We start from the raw sequence: 19,297 nt of genomic DNA on the forward strand, positions 1-19,297 counted from the left end.
ACGTGGACAGGGGCTGTCAACATTGCTAGTTCAAATAAGGGATATATTTTAGTACTCCAAGGAACTTATGTTCGCAAACTAGGTCAGATCAGCCACTTTGATAGGAATGTTCGTACCAGGTCTTTCTGGAGTTATGGCGAGTCGGGCTGCCGAAGTCCGGCCATAATTTTGATGTCGCATTTTAGCGGCCTTGTGCTTCGCCATGCCAGGGATTCCGAGGACCGTATCCTGTCTATGGAGCTGGATTCTGGCATTCAAAATGTCAACATTTAAGCTTCATTTACGCTCCCTTAGCCTCGCACAGAGCGTACCCCCGCGAACTTTATTTGTGTAAACTGATCTAAAGTTTCTCTTTAGCGACCCTTTAACAAGCAGAGAGACGGCACTATCAGTTGCAAGGCTGAAAGAGCTTAGTTGATATTATGGTTGATATTAAGAGAAATAAGTGGTGTTAGGTAAGTCACATATGAAAAGCGTACTATCGGTAACTCGGCCCTCTAATAGAGCAACGGAATAAATGACGTGGAAAGAGAATCATGCTCGAGTGCGGCGGGTGTAAAGTAGATGGAGTAAGCAGATTAGGGTATTCGCGGGCCCGGGCGATCTACGGACACGTGTGAGGAGTTATGAAAGGTGTCTGCAGAGGCATTCGTCCTGCGTTGTACTTAAATTTGTTGGTGGTGACAACCGGTGATTGGAAGTTGGAAAATAAATCCTGCTAAGCCTTAATGCTACGGTTGTCTCCCTCTTCGTGTTAGCTGGACATCGCAGAAAAGTTAAAGCACGTTAGTAAACGTATATTAACTTTTCTGTGATGCACTTCTGAACTGGTATCTTAAAAGATCGATTTGCCCATCATGGGCTGAAATCTTAGAGTAAAATGGCGCTGATAAGCTTTCGCACTACGAGTTAAACATATTATTGAGATATTTTGCTTTGATCCTTAGTGTTTGGTGTTCGTGATCAAAGGTATCGACTTTTCACCGACGCAGGGATCACATGGCTGATTCAGGGCTCATTGTAGCTTCTGCACAGCGCATTTTTGCGCGTGTTAAAGGCACAACGAGAAGAAAGAAACCTTCGTATCGGAGGTTATTTTATTGGTCAGAAAGATGCCGTGCGTCTTCAATTCGGGCCATTAAGAGTGGGCCCATTAAGAGTCCCAGTGGGCGTCTCATACTCTTTCCTATAGCGTCGGAAGCGAAAAATCAAACGAGTTTGCGCAGTCTTGTTGTACATTCGATTTTACAAACAAAAACAGACGACCTTACATTTCTACATGGTACGCATTGAAATTTTCAGGCATTGCATATAGTGTGCCGTTCGCCACTAAAATCGAAATCTGCACCGAATTATTTGGCTTTTCAGCACTAACACGCTCTGTGCAGCAAAGCTACATTTACAGGCATACGCTCGACTGAAGACTAGCATGTCTCTCCGTGATAAGGAAAGTAGAACCTTGCCTTTATCCAATAGTGAGAGAACGCGAATCGCTGTTTTTAGAAGCAGTGTAGTTCCGAATCGCGAAAGTGTCAGACATGCGTTGAAGCGAGAGGCAGCGCGAAGCGATCGCTCCCCGAGGCCAGCGTTTCTCATCACGCCAGCATTGTGACGGCGAATGTTCGCATTCATCGAGCGAGATCTGTTCCATGTTTGCTCGTGCGCATCTTACATTGTGCTTGTTAATTTATTTAGTAAGCGAACGCTTACTGCAATTTAAACAGCCGATAAAACTAAGAACCTTACATCGTGTAGTTGTTTAATACATTGCTATCACTATCAATGCTTCGACTTTGGGGCGAAACTGTGACCTTTTTGTTTTTTCATTCACAAAATCTTTCATTTTCCATTTTCTCGCCCTCTCTAGTGCACTGACCTCTTCGTCGCCACAGTATCAGCCATACGGCCCACCTAGCATGTTTCCTTTAAAAAAAAAAAAAATCATTCCAACGCATGACACAGAAAAAAGGATGGCAAACATATCCGCGAGAGGAGCTGGAAAATGTTGAACCGCTTTCATAAAAGCAGTTAGCAACAGCCTCTCTTTTCTGCCTTCTTGGTTTGAGGGTGTTATATAAATTTTTGCGATATAGATAATTAGGCAGTGGTGCCACACAACTTTAAATTCCGGCGTCCCCTATATTTTAACCTTGTTGCTTCAAAGGCTTAGGATAGTTGCATTTTCTTACGTTTAAACGAAAGAAATAAGGAAATGTTGACTTTATTTATTTGTTTGTTTGTTTTACTTGTCTGTTTGCTTGTTTATTTATTTATTTTAGAGAATGATATGCCAGTTATATTGAAAACTGGGGACGTCAGCGTTATAAACTGGCATATTTATTTTAACTGATCGCAGACACCGCAGCATGGCACCGCTCGCATCAGTCTCTGGCATCGTCGAACACTGTGTTGCAGCCAGGGTACGGCTCATACGCGACCGAGTCCTGCATCAACGGAGACCCTTTGCCTCAACAGGTAAGATACTAGTACGCGAGATCGTTGCTCCACTTGGTCTGTTCCATATGTAGCTTATAGTCATACATAGGTCTTCAGAACCAGCAATCGAGTGAAGCTATTGTCCATTCGACTTGCCGGGAATCGAGTGTATTGCCATGTTTCACCTTAAATTTCAGTACTTAACGTCGTAAAACTACGCATAGACTATGGTTATTCATTAGTGAGGCGGTCTCCGGATTAATTTCGATCGCCTAGCGTTCTTTATCGCGCAACAGAATCACAGTACACAAGCGCTTTCGCATTCCGCCCGCACCGGAAGCAGAAGCGAAATATCTCTGATGTATACGGATGTCGCTTGAGCCGGGTGTGTTTTTACTGTGCCATGCAGTTACGAGGTAAGGAGACGGGTCACCGTCCCTGTGGTTCGGCGAGTCCGTAACACTGCGGAGGTGTGCGAGTGCGATGGCGTTGATGACGCACACGATTCGGAAGCGAGCCTGGCGAGAAAAGCTAGCTCTCCGGTGTTCGAATGTGGTGGTGCTGACGTTTTCGCCGAATCAGTGGCTGTGTATATGCTCCCGAAGGGAGAAGAGTTGCACATACTTCCGCCATTTTGTTGCTGCGCTATGCGATAAATCCACTCACCACGGGCGCAAGAGCCGAACTTTGAACAGCGTCTGTACGCTTCTGCCGCTATGCTAGATTAATGCGAAGCATTTTTTGCCTACTTTAGGCACGTTGAGTCTGTCTGTCCTCTTACGTCGTCGTAATACCGGAGTGGTCGTCTCTTTGACTAAATGGCCTTTAACTGGATTTGGTCTTGATATGCATGACATGACCACTGCATGGCACGACATGATATTCATTACATTAATGTCATGATCTAGTGTTCCTGCCATCGTGGTCATTTAAGTGTATCATATCGGGTTATGTATGACATGCAGAATATATGACGTGACAAGAATGACGCATGAAATGTTGCGATGCACAGATGTACGGCATAGCATGTATAGTATGACATGACAAGCATGAACGACGACATGAATGGCATTACATGCCTTTTATCATGTTATTTATGTCACTTCATTATAATGTGTCATGATTTGTTAGATTGGGTAGCTACTGTATGTGCTCGTGGTCGAACATGTCATTAGATGTTATTTATTTTAAGTCACGCTACACGTCATACATATAATTCATGACGTGCCATTAACGTCCTGCATATGTTTCCAAGCGCGCATGTACTTAATTTGTTGCATAATATATGTAATCCATGTCATGCATGCATGTTTTGACATGTCATTACTTCATGTTATGACCAGATGTCATGCGCGCAGGGTCACGCGTGTCATGTGATGTTATTACATTTCATGTCATTTATCTCACATCAAGTTTATGCCATTCATGTCACGTCATTCATATATTACGCGTGATGGCATTAAGGTAACGAAACGGCGTCGCGTCCGTGAAGTTGGCTACTCTGCAGCCCGGCGGAACATTTGACATCTTTAATGGCGCTCGGCGATCGACGAAAGGAAAATGTAGATTTAACTCGCGTCCGCGCCCATCTCGCACAATCTGCGACTGTTTCGATCTTTCGCTCTAATTGCAGCATGTGAAACAGGGCGCCCAAAGGGTTTACAAATGGTAGAGCATGGCACGCGTAATGCGAAGATGTGGGATCGTTCCCCACCTGCGGCAAGTTGTTTTTTCATCCACTTTCATTGCCATTATCATTTCTTGAATTCAATTAGTAAGTACAGGTAACTTCCCCTGTGTTTTCCTTGGTGTCTGTTTGTTGGCTTTTCATGATACACGGTCTAAGTCACTTGCGTTCGCTATTTTTATAGCTCTCTTTACACCTTCTCTGCCGTCTTCACCCTCCCTCTCCATGCTGCTGACCGACAGCCACGTGCCAGCCTGGTACATACACGGCACAGTCGACAGATTTTTTTTCTTTGACAACCAGTAGCTATTAATTGCTAAGCCCCTTCGATCGCTTTGTCCGCAGGTGTATGGCTTGCTCGCCGGCAACGGAAGCGGAACCGCGGGAGGCCCGTCCTCGCTGAGCGTGCCGGATTTCCACATACCGGCTCTGAGTGCGGCCAACGACATGGCCGCCTGGTCGCCCAGTCTCGTCAGCTCGACAGCAGCGCTGTCGGCCAGGGCCGACGCGCCGGCCGCCACCAGCGTCTTCGGACACCACGGGGCGTTCGGAGCTGCGGCCGCGTCGGACAACTTCGGGTATGTACCACGGCAATATACGAACCCAACGACGGCGTAGTATGGGGCTTTTCTTTCTTTCTCTTTTTAATTCTCGGCGACACGTAATGTCTGTCGCAAAATTTTCCAGGTCCTAAAGGTTGCGGCCAGCCCGCGGATAAGAGAGTTGGCTTTTCTATATACATATATTTTTACTCTTGCACTGTAGTCTTGCCCTTCCCCTCTGCAATGTACTATTACTTCCCTTGAGGGTCTCACAAATAAAAAAAGAAACCATGAAACGACGATGTAAGCGTGAGTAGCACTATTGGTAGCGCCATCTTGTGTCGCCAAGTTTAACCAGAGGGCACAGAAATACTTCAATGACGGACATGAGCTACTTAGCCGCTAGCATAAATTTATAGTAATGACATCTTGGTGAGGGTTATTCGTACTAAATGCAGACAGCCGAGGTAGTTTGAGCTTACACATCCAAGACATTTCCAGTGCTTCAAGGGAAAATGAAAGGCACGTAAAAGAACAAAAGATGCCTACTGCCCTTCCTGGCCTGTCGTTTTTCTATGGTATTTTTTTTTTCTTCTGAAGCACTGGAAATGTCTCGCAGTGGTGAGGGCCAGCGTTTCTCTTGTGGTGCGTGTTTTTCTAGGTGTCCTCATTTCAATCATGCTGCATCGCTTATATTGAAGGGAATGAAGGGTCAACAGAAACATGTATACATTTTTTTTAATCGTTAAACAAATGTGATCGAATAGCACATGGCATGCAGCAGAATCTTGAGCTGGATTATTCCCACAGGTGGAAATTATTTTTCATTAGAAATCAAAATAAATTCGCCTAATTAAGCTTCACTAATTATTTGAGCGAATTACTCCACAGCACAGATTGCAATTCACGAATTGTAGCTGGTGACCTTGAAAGTGATATCCACTTGGAACAAATTCCGAGAATGACACCAGTTTTGAGATAAGTGTTCCCAAAGTCAGTGACGAAATGGATTGGCGTTTAAGTCATTTCTGAGCTCAATTTCACATGCAGTAAGTAGCTAGCTAGCAGTTCAATGTTTGTCAGCAAACAGTTATGAAAAAAGAAATTAATATGTGTATTGATTTTCCTTGCAGTGGGATGATTGGAAACACAGAAGGGTTTATTTCGAGCACATTCAACAACCTGAACAGCTCTCACAGCGCAATGGGAATGGATGTGAAGGCAACATTTCCATACGGAAGTCAGTTTGCTGCTGGTAAGTCGGTAAAATAAAAGATCTTAGCATTGAAAACATTATTGCATAGGCCTTGACTTCCTTACAAACTGAATGCGGAAACAAACTATTGCGCAAAGCATGTACAGTCGCGATCAATTTGAAGGTGATCGCTCGAGCTGCGACCGGCGAGCCTTCCAAGCAGCATAGCGGCCGATTTCGGAACTGCGAAGATAAAAATTGCGCTGCCTTCTTCCCCTTTTACGCTCGTACAGGCTGCAACCGTCACCCCCAAGATTAACTCGACACATTTTTGTTTGTTACCGTTTCATGGCAATAATGTGTGCGCGTCCCTGCCCCATGCATACATTGGCTAACAATGACGCCTCTGTGCAATAGCTGATAAGGCAATCAAAATGAATTCGCAGGTTATCTCGTGAAGGGTGACGAAAAGCCGCGAGTTGCCAGACGGGAGTGACACCTGCTGAGGGAACAGCAAAAGAGAGAGGGAAGCTATCTGATTTTTCCCTCTTGACTGACGGTGATGACGTAACGTGGCGCTGCTCCTATAGTTGCAATCCTTTAAAGCAAAAGTGAATCAGCTTTACCAAATTTGCTATCACAGAAGCATAAACTGACACTTTTACTGCAAATTGAGGCTTGATTACCCAGAAACGACATAACAAAAGACTAGTGGGCACTGCAGTGAAGCTCACACCAGCTCCCTGCGATGTCATGGATTTTTACTGGTGTATTGTTAAAGGGCCCCCCTCATTAGATGCCACTGCAAATTTTGGTTATACACTACAAGTTGTAAAGCATCGTGTAGGGAGCATTTTACTAAAATTTTTCACATTGGTTAATTACTAAGGCAGATACACTCCTCCTGCCTCGAGTCGCATCTACAAGCGACATTTCTCCCCTGCCTTCTCCCATACCAGATCTGAGCAACCACATCAAATTTACATCATGCACCGCACCTCTTCTTTTTTGCATGGCAATATTCATTGAATTATTGAATGAGGTCATGTGCCGGAATCTGCGACATTGCAGGCAGTGTGTTCTATGTAGAGGCATTTGTGAATGTGACCTTAATCTCGAGGAAGCCCCGTTTTCAGCCACATAATTAAGAGTGGGTGGGTTTCTGTTTGAAATTTCAGCCGTTTTCATTCCACGCAGCCACTTTATTCTTTGCAGACATGCATTTGCCGCCACATGATCAGAGTGACATGCTTGTCTGTTTGCAATGCCCAAATTTGGCGAGGGGCTTTTTATCAGCAAAGGACCACATCGTGTTCTAAAGGAACTAAACGTTCAAACAAACTAGTTTTAAGAAATTTTTATACGTCAAAACAGTCAGATGACAAGACATTTTAAAATTTGATGTCACACCAACATACTTGAGCTCGGGTGATCAATCTTTTTACACCAAATGAGCGAAAACAGGGTTTTGAAAGAATACTTCAGCAATATAAACAAATTTAATATTAGTGTTTAGAGGCCCTTTGAATGCTTTGTGAGCAGTTTACGATGCAGCCTTGCGCTGTAATCTTAGTTGATATTTTAATAGTTCTTTTTATAATAAAAAGAGGTTTTGTTTTGTTTGTCCCCTCTCTTCTGCAGGAGCAAGTGCCAATCAGATGTGCAAGGAATTTGACATGCCAGCCACGGCTCTAGCAAGTCTGCGACAGAGGTCTCGGGAGCATGCCGTTGCACTAGGACTTTTCTAAAGCTATGTGCTTCAGCTCTGCTCATTCAGGAACACAAACGTCACTCCTGTACAAAGACATACATTTCCACACATCTACATCAAAAAACTCATTTGTTTGTTGTGCATGTTTGTACTTTTCTTCATCCTCCAAATAGTACAGTGAACTCAGTCTTTATGTATGACTGTTGCATGAAAAGACAATCTTGTAAAGAGGCCATGCAACGATTTTTAAATGTGGTAAATAAACTTGCTTGGTCACTGGGCAATATTGTCAAGAACATATGTGCCAAATAGTTTTACAAAAGCTTCACATATTATTTTAACTTCCTGTTTTGCTCATATGTGTATGTCATCTGCTGTATTCATTCATTAACATGTACAGCACTTCTTTGTTAAATAAATACCATTACGTGCAAGTGGATGACATGAAAATAAAAGATAAACTTGCAACTTTTCCATGTTTGTTTACTTGTAGAAACAGCAACAATAGTGTACACTGAACAAGCACACAATGGTGCTTTGTAGAATCACTTCTCAATCGGAGCCCTGGAGAGATTATTTTGAATGCCATTAGAATTGACTCCTACAGGACACTACCCCTGCTGCTCAATCTGCTCAGACGTAACATTGCTACTAATTGATTGTAATCAGTCATATGTGCCTGGTACCTAAACCAAGTAAATTTTACTGCACATATTACAACTATTCGAATGAATAGCCCTGGCTAGCCCCACTATGATCTGGGGACCACAAGGTCACCAGGTTGGATTCCACAAGACTACACTTGACCTGCACAAATGCAGCGCTGAAACTCGATAGTATTGTAGGCACTTGTATATATCTTAAGTTCGATGCATTGGCAATGGCAAAGAAACATGCCTACAGGGAAAGGAATCGCATGTGTCATCTAAATTTCAACCTCCCTTCTCCACTCAATAGACCCTGTCCTAATATCAAAATTTCCACATCAGCTTCCCGGTCACAAGGTGACGATACATATATCATTGATTTCATCTGAACCCTGCCCTCGCCAATAACTACCTCTACTGCCTAGGACTGACCACCAACCCATATTGTGAAAACTGTGGTGTGTTAGAAACTAGTCTGCTGAGAAGGCAATAAGGCCTAGTATTCTTCGTAAATATAGTGCTTTTTGGGAACCGAAGCCCATTCTACCGAAATAAGATCACTGGTATCTGCAGCCTGCACATTCCAACAAAATGTATTACCACCATTTGTAATGCACATCAGGCAAGCTTTAAAATTTTTTATATTATCCTTGAAGAAAAACATCACCTTTGTCTCACCTGTGCTTATCATGATTCATTTTTTCCTGCAGTCATCCCCCTAGGGCCTTTCTGTCCCTGATCCCCTTCCCCATGCACAGTAGCAAGTAGGTACTATGTATCCACAGGCAGAATTCTCTGCACTTCAATACATAAAGAGCTTTCTCTTGATAGCACAATATTTACATAACAAATATCATATATAATGAAGATATTTGTGTCAAATGACACGTCTCTATAACAAGGTCTGTAACAAGCTTGTCTATGTACCACTTTGTTGCAGGCCCTGCTTGCATTTGCATGCACGTTTTGAGTGTTGCTACTAATTTGACTTGTAAATGACGACCCCCTTTCCCCAGCATGCTTGAATGCCACGCAGGCTAATGTACCACACTTGAGTAGATTAATATATATACAGTCATTTATTCCATTCTATAAACTGAACTTCTGAAGAAAGAACAGATAAAGAAAAGTTAAATTATGGTGTTTTGCATGCCAAAACAACGATCTCATTATGAGGTACGTCGTAGTGGGGGACTATGGAAATTTGGACCACTTGGGGTCCTTGAACATGCACCTAAATCTAAGTACCATAGGTGTTTTAGCATTTCGCCCCCATCGAAATGCGGCCGCCGTGGCTGGGATTTGATCCCACGACCTCGTGCTCAGCAGCCCAACACCACAGCCACTAAGCAACCACCGTGGGTAAAGAAAGAACAGTCAGTTGCACTGGAAGAGCAGTGCTGGTAAATGGCAATAACAATTTATGAACTAAAAATAAAGGCTCAACAAAATTACAAATACTACATGACCAGCAAGTGCTAAAGTGACCCTTTGAAAAAACACAAAAGGCATAGGTTCTTGACATCACTGCACTCTAAGCATGAATATGATGCGAGGGGGACCTCCTACAGGCCAGAAAATGTCATGGTTGCAGCACAAACTAAAGCATGTGTAATCCAATCATAAGCATAAACTTGTAATTTTCTAGCACAGAATGCAATATGCGAACAGGTGCTTTAAAAAAAAACTTAACTCTTCCATTGTATTCCACGGGTAATTCTAAATAATGCCATTTTCATCCTCAAACTGGTGAATTCATGAAACGATCGCACATCATATGCTTGCTAACACGATACTTGTGTATGTCTGTCCCTAGCTTTTGCTTGTGTCATGTAGAACAACAGTACCCAAATGAGACCAGAATCACTCAAAGCATTTACATGGAATGTGAAAAAAAAATGCATAAGAAATAACAATATGCCTTCGTTTGCAAAAAGCTGTGGCCAAATACAAAGACAGTTAAACTTCAATACAACAAAGTCGGTAAAATTGGCAATTTGCTTCATTATATCAAAATTTCGTTCTGTTGAATTTCGACCTTTTATTATGCAAATAAGTGCAGTCGCTGATCGATTTTTGCTACACAGAAAGGGGCCGCAGAATTTTCCAAATTATCGGGAAATCGAAAAAACCGAATTTGAGTGAGAAAATTCATTTTGACAAACTTGGGAGTCGGCGACGAATGATCAGGTTTCATGCCACATACGTCGATAATACATTCTTGGCTGCACGCATTAAGTGAAGCCAGCCACGCTTTCACACGCACTCCACCCCCGCAGCTGATAGCGTCGCCCGCAACGAGACGACGCTATCGGGAAAAGTGCCAGCAGCGGCGAGCTAATGCCACGTATGCATCTCGATCCAGCAGGTCACCGAAACTGGAGATCACGCGATAACCAATAGTAAACGTGCGATAAGACAGCTTACATGGTCGCACGCCATCTCTACACGCCCACTCTTTGCATACGCGACAGATTCCCTCTAAAGCAGGGCGCGCAGCTGCTAGAATGTACTAGACAACACTAGCGGCTGCGTATGCACTCAACTGCGCTTGCAGCCATGCGCAGCCACAGCCAAGACTTGCCCCCCGCCCTTTCGCGCCCGCCTGATCGTGTTACCGCGATTTCGCTCCCCTACAGCTTTTCCCATTGCTCGCGCAGGAACGTGGCACTCACGATCCCCCTCCCCCCCATCTTCTCTAACCCTCGCACCCTTTCACTCGCACCTAAAGCACATAGTGCGCGACCGCGATAGGATCTTATCGCACTTGGACCTCATATGGAACATTATGCGGCTCCACTTCGGCGGTTGCTCTTGTCGCGCGGTTTCAGTGGTGTGTTTGCAAACAGCCACTTGTAATTCAATAATTTGACCATCTTCGTCCGCGGAAGTTTCCATTTATTGCCTCGGCATTCCTTTGAGGCGGCAGTGAAATTTCGTTATATTGAAATGGCATATAAGCACACTTCGTTATATTGACGTTTTACATGCATAGGGTTCTACGGACAAGAGGTCATGAAAAGTTGAATATTTTGTTATAGCGAGAATTTCGTTATATTCAAGTTTATTGTATTGAGGTTTAGCTGTAGTTCATTCTAAAAGCAGCAGCACAACAGTGCTTTGTGTGAAGGACATAAAATTGGGCAAAATAATTATCTGAAGGGACCCAAAACAATGCCCATTCATGATACAGTAAAAATTCACTTGCAATAGCAATAGAAAAATGCGCCTGCATGGACGGCTTGGATACATGGATACAATACACTTGTTTGCATGTCGGCAAACAAGTGTATTGAATGCATCTGTGCATGGATGCACAGATGCATCCATGCACAGTTACACAGATGCATGGATACAATACACTTGTTTAAATATCCACCCGACGGCATTTTCGTACATGCGCAGTGATAAAAGAACAATGGTCATTTTAAGAGAAATAGCATAAACTGTGACCAAGCAATATTGTAAATGGAAAACCATAGAGTGCTACCATCCTATCAATGGTTTTAGGGCCAATGCCAGTCAGCGACAGGAAAAGAAGTGACATGTACAGCAAAGCTGAATAACACGACGAATGCTCGTATGGTAAATATAGGCCATACAGATGACTAGCAGTGGTGATGACAGTAATCTTGTCCCTTGAGGCAAGTCCCTTTACAGGGCACACCGGATTTGTTGAAACCGCTACAACGGCGACGAGACCCATTGGATAACACTGATGTATTCGAAGCAAAGCTGGAAGGGAATAAGACATTGTTAGCTATGCGTAGGCAAGTCAAGTTATAAAAGAAAACAATACTTCAGCCATTCCTTCGAATGAACTCATTTACTACAGCACCATTCCCTCATGGCGGAGACCACCATCTTGCTTGAAGTGAACAGTTATAGGGTGTTCGAGGCAGGGGGTTGGTTGAACAACAATGTACCGTGGAGATACTTTGCTGCGAGCAGTTCATGCCGCTGAAACCGTATGGTGTCAGTCGGCTTCTTATATGCATCGATTGATGGCCTTGGGCGAGGCCAAAATGCAGTGTGAGCAGCGGATGCACACAGTATTTGTGCCGCTGGCTGATAGCATAGCTTGGTGCGTTTGTTAAAACATGGCAAGCCAAAGAAAATGAATGTGCAAGCTTTCCTAGCTGTAGAAGCACTGAATGAATGCAAACAAGTCCCGTGCTATTGTAAGTCAAAGTACAAAGGTTCCGGCAGCATCAAGACTTATGGCTGTTTGATGCAAAGTATTACCTAACGAAACCAGCAGTGCAGTTTGGCAAACAGTAGTAAAAAAAAAATAAGAAAGCTGACTGAATCCTATCGGTCTGCCTGCACACAAATACTGTCGACTGCTTGCCAGTAGTGGCTGAGGGCTGAATTGTACAACACGATATCCTTTTACGCATTACAATATTTAAAAAAGTGCATGCAGCAAGAAAGTGTCCTAAAATATGTCACTTTAGGTTTACCATTCAACCCTTGATCAATTGCAGTTTAGTTGTCAAATAACTACATCTTAATTACATCTTAATTACATCTCTATTGCTTGTGCAAGTTATGTTGATACAGTATCTATGGTGTCTATGGTATAGTTGTGAAAGCATTTCAACAAAAAATTCTGACCCCCTGGGGATCTTTAGTGTGCGTATAAATAAGCACACAAGCATTTGTGCATTTGCGTCCATCGAAATGTGGATGTCATAGTGAAGGACATTTAACAAAACATTGCAATCTGCTTATTTAGTGACTTCACTGATTAGCCATAACATGCACAAGTGCTCCAGGCCAAGTAAAACAATATACACAAGCAGCTAGGGAAATAGCTGAACAGAAATACATGAAATACATTATTGTGCAAATGTGCTGACGTGATCCACAGAACAACTTTGGGCAAATACATTTGCCGAAGAACAACTAACATACCAGGTTGTGTGTTAGTTTGCCAACCTTTACCACGCCTCTATTCAACCAGCTTGACTCAGACTTGTGTACTAACAACGACATAGTGCAAGCACTACCAAATGGCATGTCAACCTTTTTAGAATGACAAATGAGTGAAAAGTGCATGTTTTGTACTGAATTGATGGACGTACCTGCCAACTCACCCGATTTGTCCAAGAGACCCCCCCAATTTCATCCTATCCTTTCAATTATATGAACATGGCAATAAATCTGAGAAACTGCCCCAACCCCACTGTGAAAAAAAGAATATATGTCGTGTAGCACATCTGCATCATAATTGCAATTAAGCACTAGGTGGCTAGCCGAAGTCAGATTTAAATCAACCATTTCTGTGCAGGCACTGTAGGCCTAATTCAGACATGCATCGAAGAGTACACGTGAGGCAAAGGTAAAATACGCGACGCATAATGGCCAGTTCCCTTAAGTAAGCTTTGCTGCATTACAGCTGTGTCATGCATTGAAACATTAAGCGTAGAAAGAGGCCCACTGTCGTAGGACACAAAGCAAGTGTTTCTTAATTACACATGCGTGCGTGTGTTGCCTCCAGTCACTGTATGAGCACCGAGAGTTCTAATAACTGTAGTGGCAGCCATTCAGAGCTGTTTCTAACGTTATTGTGGTGATTTGAGTCGTTCCTTCACGTGCCTTGCACGCCTCGTGCACTGTATCAGTATCTAGTATGCATTCCTTAATCACACACATGCACACAGTCAGTCTTCGGTCACAGTATGGGTGCCAAAATATCTAATATAACTGTGCTGGAAGCTATTCAGAGCTGTATGTGCCATTATTGTGGAGATTTAAGCCCTTCCTTCACCCGCCTTGTATGCCTCGCAGACCGTTTCTGTAGCCCAGGAATAAAAGAGCAAAAATTTTTATATATATATTCTATATATTATCGGGTTTTATGTGCCAAAACCACGATGTGATTACGAGACACGCCATAGTGGGGGACTCCAGATTAATTTTTACCAGCTGGGGATCTTTAACTTGAACACAATGCACAATAAACAGGCATTTCTGCGTTTCGCCTTCATCGAAATGCAGGAGCGTAAATTTTTTTCTCATTTGTTGTCGCCATCTAGTCTTAGTTGCACTGCACACAGTTGGCGAAATAGTACAATCTGCCTCTTCATTTTCCTGTGCTGCCCTCTGCCGAGAAAACGTTTTGGAAGGGTCCTGGGGCTTTCACCAGTTGATTTGTGTACCTGCGCCCACGTTGAGTGCGCGTCCGTTTTCAGTTTCGTGGATCGCGGCACATTAATGGCTTCCCCGGGGCAGAATGTCGCTGCTGGAAGCCATTCAATAACTACTGGTTGAGCAGGCCCGAGTGCACTGTTGTGCAAACAGTGCGGCCAATGAAGGCATGTCGAGTACCTTTTGCTGGCACGGATGCCTTGGAGTTTGTTGTCGCCAATTTCTGCACTTGGAGCTCGCTTTTTGTGTTCTTTTTAAGCAATAAAATATTATTTGGAGATTTTGCATATTTAAGAAGTCTGAGTGCAGCCTCCCGTGCCGGGTTTATCGAAGCATCGACATCTACAAACACAGATCGTCGTTAGCGTCAAATATTGTGGAAAAGGTGCATCGCTGATATCAAATGTCAAAACGTAGCAAAGCACACATACCTATGCATATGTGCCGCATTGATCCACCCCGAGATGAATCAGTACGAGCGGCCGAACCACTCAAAGAATGGAAACTGATCCAGATAACATATTACGGGCTATTTACTTCCGATTCTCGCATTTCTTTAACTCCATCATACAGTTTGTATGCGCCATAAAACATTAGAGAAAACTGTGCTTGCATAACTTTTGCTCGCTAATTTTTAGGCAGTGTTGTTCTTTCGTGAAATTGTGGGTACCATCACCGACACAGTTATAACTGAGCGAGACCGTTGTTTATGCTGCTGTATACCGAATGCACCGTCTATTGTTTCCTGTTTGACGCAGAGGTAAACAGTACATCTCTGGAATTGAGAAATGTGTTAGCATATCAACACGTGTAGATCCACCCATCTATGTAGCGAATGCGACCGGCAGCTGGGTCTGGTGACGTACAGATTTTGGCACAACGCCGTGTCGCCACTTGCCACTTATTGTGTAGGCACCGTGCGAAGTTAAGTGTAGTTGATTTTGATTCATTAAAGACAGAACTGAACTATCAAAACAGTTTCCTTCGTTCTAACTGCTTATGTTTAAGTTCAGGTCCACAGGTAGCGGGTGCACGAACACGGTGGTGCCAGGCTTAACCTTCGCTGAACAGGATCAACATTGGCTCAAACTTCATGTGCACAGCTTGATAGGATTGAAGCTTATGCCCTTCAACTTTGTAGGCATGTTTTGACTCACTGTTAGCGAGATTAATTATATATACAAGCGAAGGCACTGTCGCTATCGCGTTGTCAGTTTGATGGCCGAGCGCGCCGATTTTGTCGGTGACGTCGACAAGAAAGCCTGTTGCAGTGCAAAACTCGCGCTAGTCGGTTGCGTCGTTGTCGGCCTGGTATGATAAAATGCTTTCAATGACACTTTATGGAATAGTCTGTCAACCTTCGACGCTTGTCTTGTTGGTCTCGTATCGACCGAGTGTTATCGTGTCTTAAATGAATACGTGAAGTCAGCCACGCGCTGTCACCATCACCAAGTGAGCAAGCGTCACCCAAGTGTCACGTTTTCAGCACCACAATGACGTCGAGCTACCGGTGAAGTTCCAACACAGTACATGGCACGAGAGTTTGCTGCAGCGTGCACCCGAGCGCTTATTTTTTAAAAAAATTTCGGGGGAATTTCTGGTGCGCACGACCCTTCCAAAAAGTTTCGCGACTAATCTGTTAGAACAGGGTACATGCACTACTGCACCATGAAAAAGGCGGATTGCCCAACACCTACATGCTGACGAATGCAGCCTAATACGCCTAAAAATGCCAGCACTAATATGCCTACCTGACCAATACTACATGCTGTATTGGTCTAGCCTGACCCTCCTAGCCTGATAATGATACTCCAATACAAGTGTTAATAAATGAATGGGCTATTAATTTTTGTATTAGACACTTTACTAAGATCGCCATGACAGTTCCCGTTCAGCCACTTACTTCAGAACCGCTCACTTCTAGTGACAAGCCCCACTACAAAAATGTCTGTTCTGCATCTCTTGAACGTCTCATACGTGACCCCCTTTGATTACAGTCTACCACAGCGCTTCCAACCAAATCAGAGTAGCATATATCAAATATGTCAAAACTATACAAAAAAAAAAAGACCCGAGCTGCAACTCGTACTGCAACTCGCCTTCTGTCTGGTGAATCACGAAAGCTGGCACGAGACACCTTATCAAAGCTGGAGAACAGATGTTGCTTTGCCAAGTGTCCATTCTCCTGGAACAAGTAAAAAACAAAACAAAAGATGCCAACATTGATCAAACCGGTACAATTTCTTACCAAAATCAATAAAATCGAACTTGAGGATGCAGCAACAATGGTAACAGCACTCTGTCGCTGGTTGCAAGAAATTTCAGCAGCTGGTACGATGCATAACTTACTGCTAAATGCAGAAAGAACAATGTTGAGGCAGATGGAACAACGCACAATGTTACGCATTGTCCTTTCTGCCTTTGTCCTCTACCTCCTGCACTGTACAGTGAATTATGCGGTACTAAAAACAAGCTCAAACATTTAAGCTCAAGTAGGATGCACCTGCTGCTGTCGTTGCTAAATATAGAGAGCACACAGCTAATGCAGCAAGCGAAGAGCTATACGCGCATTATTTATACAGCATTAAAGAAATATGGATATCACATTTTCGTCACTCAACCCCTCTATACCCCAAAAAGAATGATGGCCAAGGGTTAGAATGACCTAGATAATTTAGTATTGAATACTTTCTATAAACCAATTAAAATATTTGGTACCCAGAAGGTAGATGCATCATGACACATTGGCTTGCTCCGCACCTGCAATTGCCATGCACCAGAGCAGCCAGAAGAAACACACAGTCTTCAATTGTTCTTTGCATAGGTTGGCAGAAAAAGCAGATACTTACTTGTAGTCACCAATATTTTTGCAGGCTGTGTACTCGCTCACATACATACATACACCACTCACACTCACCAACAGTCACTCATCTCCACTCAAAATCACGGTCGCAGACTTTCCTCATCATCATCAGCAGCCTATTTTATGTCCACTGCAGGACGAAGGCCTCTCCCTGTGTTCTCCAATTACCCCTGTCCTGCACCAACCGATTCCAACTAGCGCCCGCGAATTTCCTAAGTTCATCACCCCACCTAGTCTTTTGCCGTTCTCAACTGCGCTTCCCTTCTCTTGGCACCCATTCTCTAACCCTAATGGACCACCGGTTATCTAACCTATGCATTACATGACATGCCCAGCTACATTTCTTTCTCTTAATGTCAATTGAATTTCGGCTATCCCTGTTTTCTCTCTGATCCCCACTGCTCTCTGCCTGTCTCTTAAAGTTATGCCTAACATTCTTCTTTCCATCGCTCTTTGCCAGTCCTTAACTTGTTTTTGAGCGTCTTTGTCAGTCGACAAATTTCTGCCCCATATGTCAGCACCGGTAGAATGCATTGATTGTACACCTTTCTTTTTAATGATAATGGTAAGCTTCCAGTCAGGAGCTGACAATCTACTGAATGCGCTCCAACTCATTTTTATTCTTCTGTAAATTTTCTTCTCATGATCAGAGTCCCCTGTGAGTAATTGAGACATAGGTAAACACTCCTTCACAGACTCTAGAGGCTGACTGGTGATCCTGAACTCTTCTTTCCTTACCCGGCTATTGACCATTATCTTTGTCTTCTGCATATTATTCTTCAACCCCACTCTTACACTCTCTCTGTTAAGGTCCTCCATCATTTGTTGTAACTCGTCCCCAGTGTTGCTGAATAGAACAATGCCATCGGCGAACCGAAGGTTGCAGAGATATTCGCCGTCGCTCTTTACTCCTAAGCCTTCCCAGTTTAATAGCTTGAATACTTCGAAGCATGCAGTAAATAGCATTATTGGAGAGATTGTGTTTCCCTGTCTGACCCCTTTCTTTATAGGTATCTTCCTGCTTTTCTAGTGTAGAATTAAGGTAGCTGCAGAACCTCTAGATATTTTCCAAGGTCTTTACGTAAGCATTTTGTACTCCTTGATTACATGATGACTCTATGACTGCTGGTATCTCTACAGTGTCGAATGCCTTTTCGTAATCTATGAAAGCCATATAGAGAGGCTTATTGTAATCTGCAGATTTCTCGTTAACCTGATTGATGACATGGATGTGATCCATTGTAGTGTATCCCTTCCTGAAGCCAGCCTATTCCCTTTGTTGACTTAAGTCCAGTGTTGCCCTTATTCTGTTGGAGATTATCTTGATTAATATTTTATATAATATTGGAAGCTAATGGGCCTATAATTTTTTAATTCTTTAATGTCTCCCTTTTTGTGGATTAGTATAATGCTTTATTATTATTAGTAGTATAATGACTTTCTTTCATACTTACATTAACCAACACTCATTCCTGTTCACACTCGCGTCCCATTCATATCTTTAGTCTCTCACTAACACTCCATCTCAAGCCTGTGCAATGAGTTTGTAATGAGCATGAGTGCTCATGAGTAACTATATCAAAATAATTTTTTTATTACCAAAATCTTAACTAGTCTTGTAGCTACAAGACATTGGCAAGTTTTGTTGTCACAGGTTGATAATCTTAAAGCCAAGTCCAATATTTCAATTGGATACTGAAGCCAGTCTCGAAATATCTTGCAAGCGCACCTCCCACCATTGACAGTTGATACTGTGGGCATTTATTGTGCACTTCATAATCTGTACATTATCATCATCATGTGTGTGCTCCTCTTCATCGTGCAGGTATTCGCATCATCATCATAGTGGACTGGGCCGAGGGTCCTTCGCTGCGTCTCTCAGGCTCAATAAAAGTCTGCCCTTAACTGCGACGCCACAATTAGTGGAGGAGCTTCTTGGTCCCCCGTCCTCTGCACACCTGGCATACTCCCTGGAGCTTCGCTCAGGTTGCCGCTTGTGCCGAATGTCCGCCAGCGTGTCGCAGGACGAGCAGCCTGCGCAGCAGCAGCTTCTACTGTAACCA

General features: G+C 43.4%; 2 protein-coding genes across 5 annotated transcripts in view; one reads left to right on the forward strand and one right to left on the reverse strand.

Moving 5' to 3' along the window:
* The window catches only part of LOC126520732 (uncharacterized), a 44,748-nt gene extending 36,705 nt beyond the window's left edge, over positions 1-8,043 (forward strand). For 2 of the 3 annotated variants that reach the window (XM_055064801.2, XM_050169514.3), the window contains exons 7-10: positions 2,357-2,475; positions 4,469-4,701; positions 5,799-5,920; positions 7,502-8,043. In XM_055064801.2, coding sequence (XP_054920776.2) covers positions 2,357-2,475; positions 4,469-4,701; positions 5,799-5,920; positions 7,502-7,608 — 581 coding nt within the window. In that variant the 3' untranslated portion in view covers positions 7,609-8,043. Of the gene's footprint in view, positions 1-2,356; positions 2,476-4,468; positions 4,702-5,798; positions 5,921-6,306 lie in introns of all 3 variants that reach the window. The other variant, XM_055064807.2, reaches the window with a different exon arrangement.
* Positions 8,044-9,622: 1,579 nt separating this feature from the next.
* LOC126520730 (protein brambleberry-like) overlaps positions 9,623-19,297 on the reverse strand; it is a 29,691-nt gene continuing 20,016 nt past the window's right edge. The window contains exons 11-12 of one of the 2 annotated variants that reach the window (XM_055064797.2): positions 16,471-16,556; positions 9,623-11,953 (exon numbers count right to left, since the gene is read on the reverse strand). In XM_055064797.2, coding sequence (XP_054920772.2) covers positions 11,827-11,953; positions 16,471-16,556 — 213 coding nt within the window. In that variant the 3' untranslated portion in view covers positions 9,623-11,826. Of the gene's footprint in view, positions 11,954-15,658; positions 16,557-19,297 lie in introns of those variants that run through there. The other variant, XM_055064796.2, reaches the window with a different exon arrangement.

The sequence above is a fragment of the Dermacentor andersoni genome, chromosome 3, assembly GCF_023375885.2.
Source record: "Dermacentor andersoni chromosome 3, qqDerAnde1_hic_scaffold, whole genome shotgun sequence".
Taxonomy (NCBI): Eukaryota; Metazoa; Arthropoda; class Arachnida; order Ixodida; family Ixodidae; genus Dermacentor; species Dermacentor andersoni.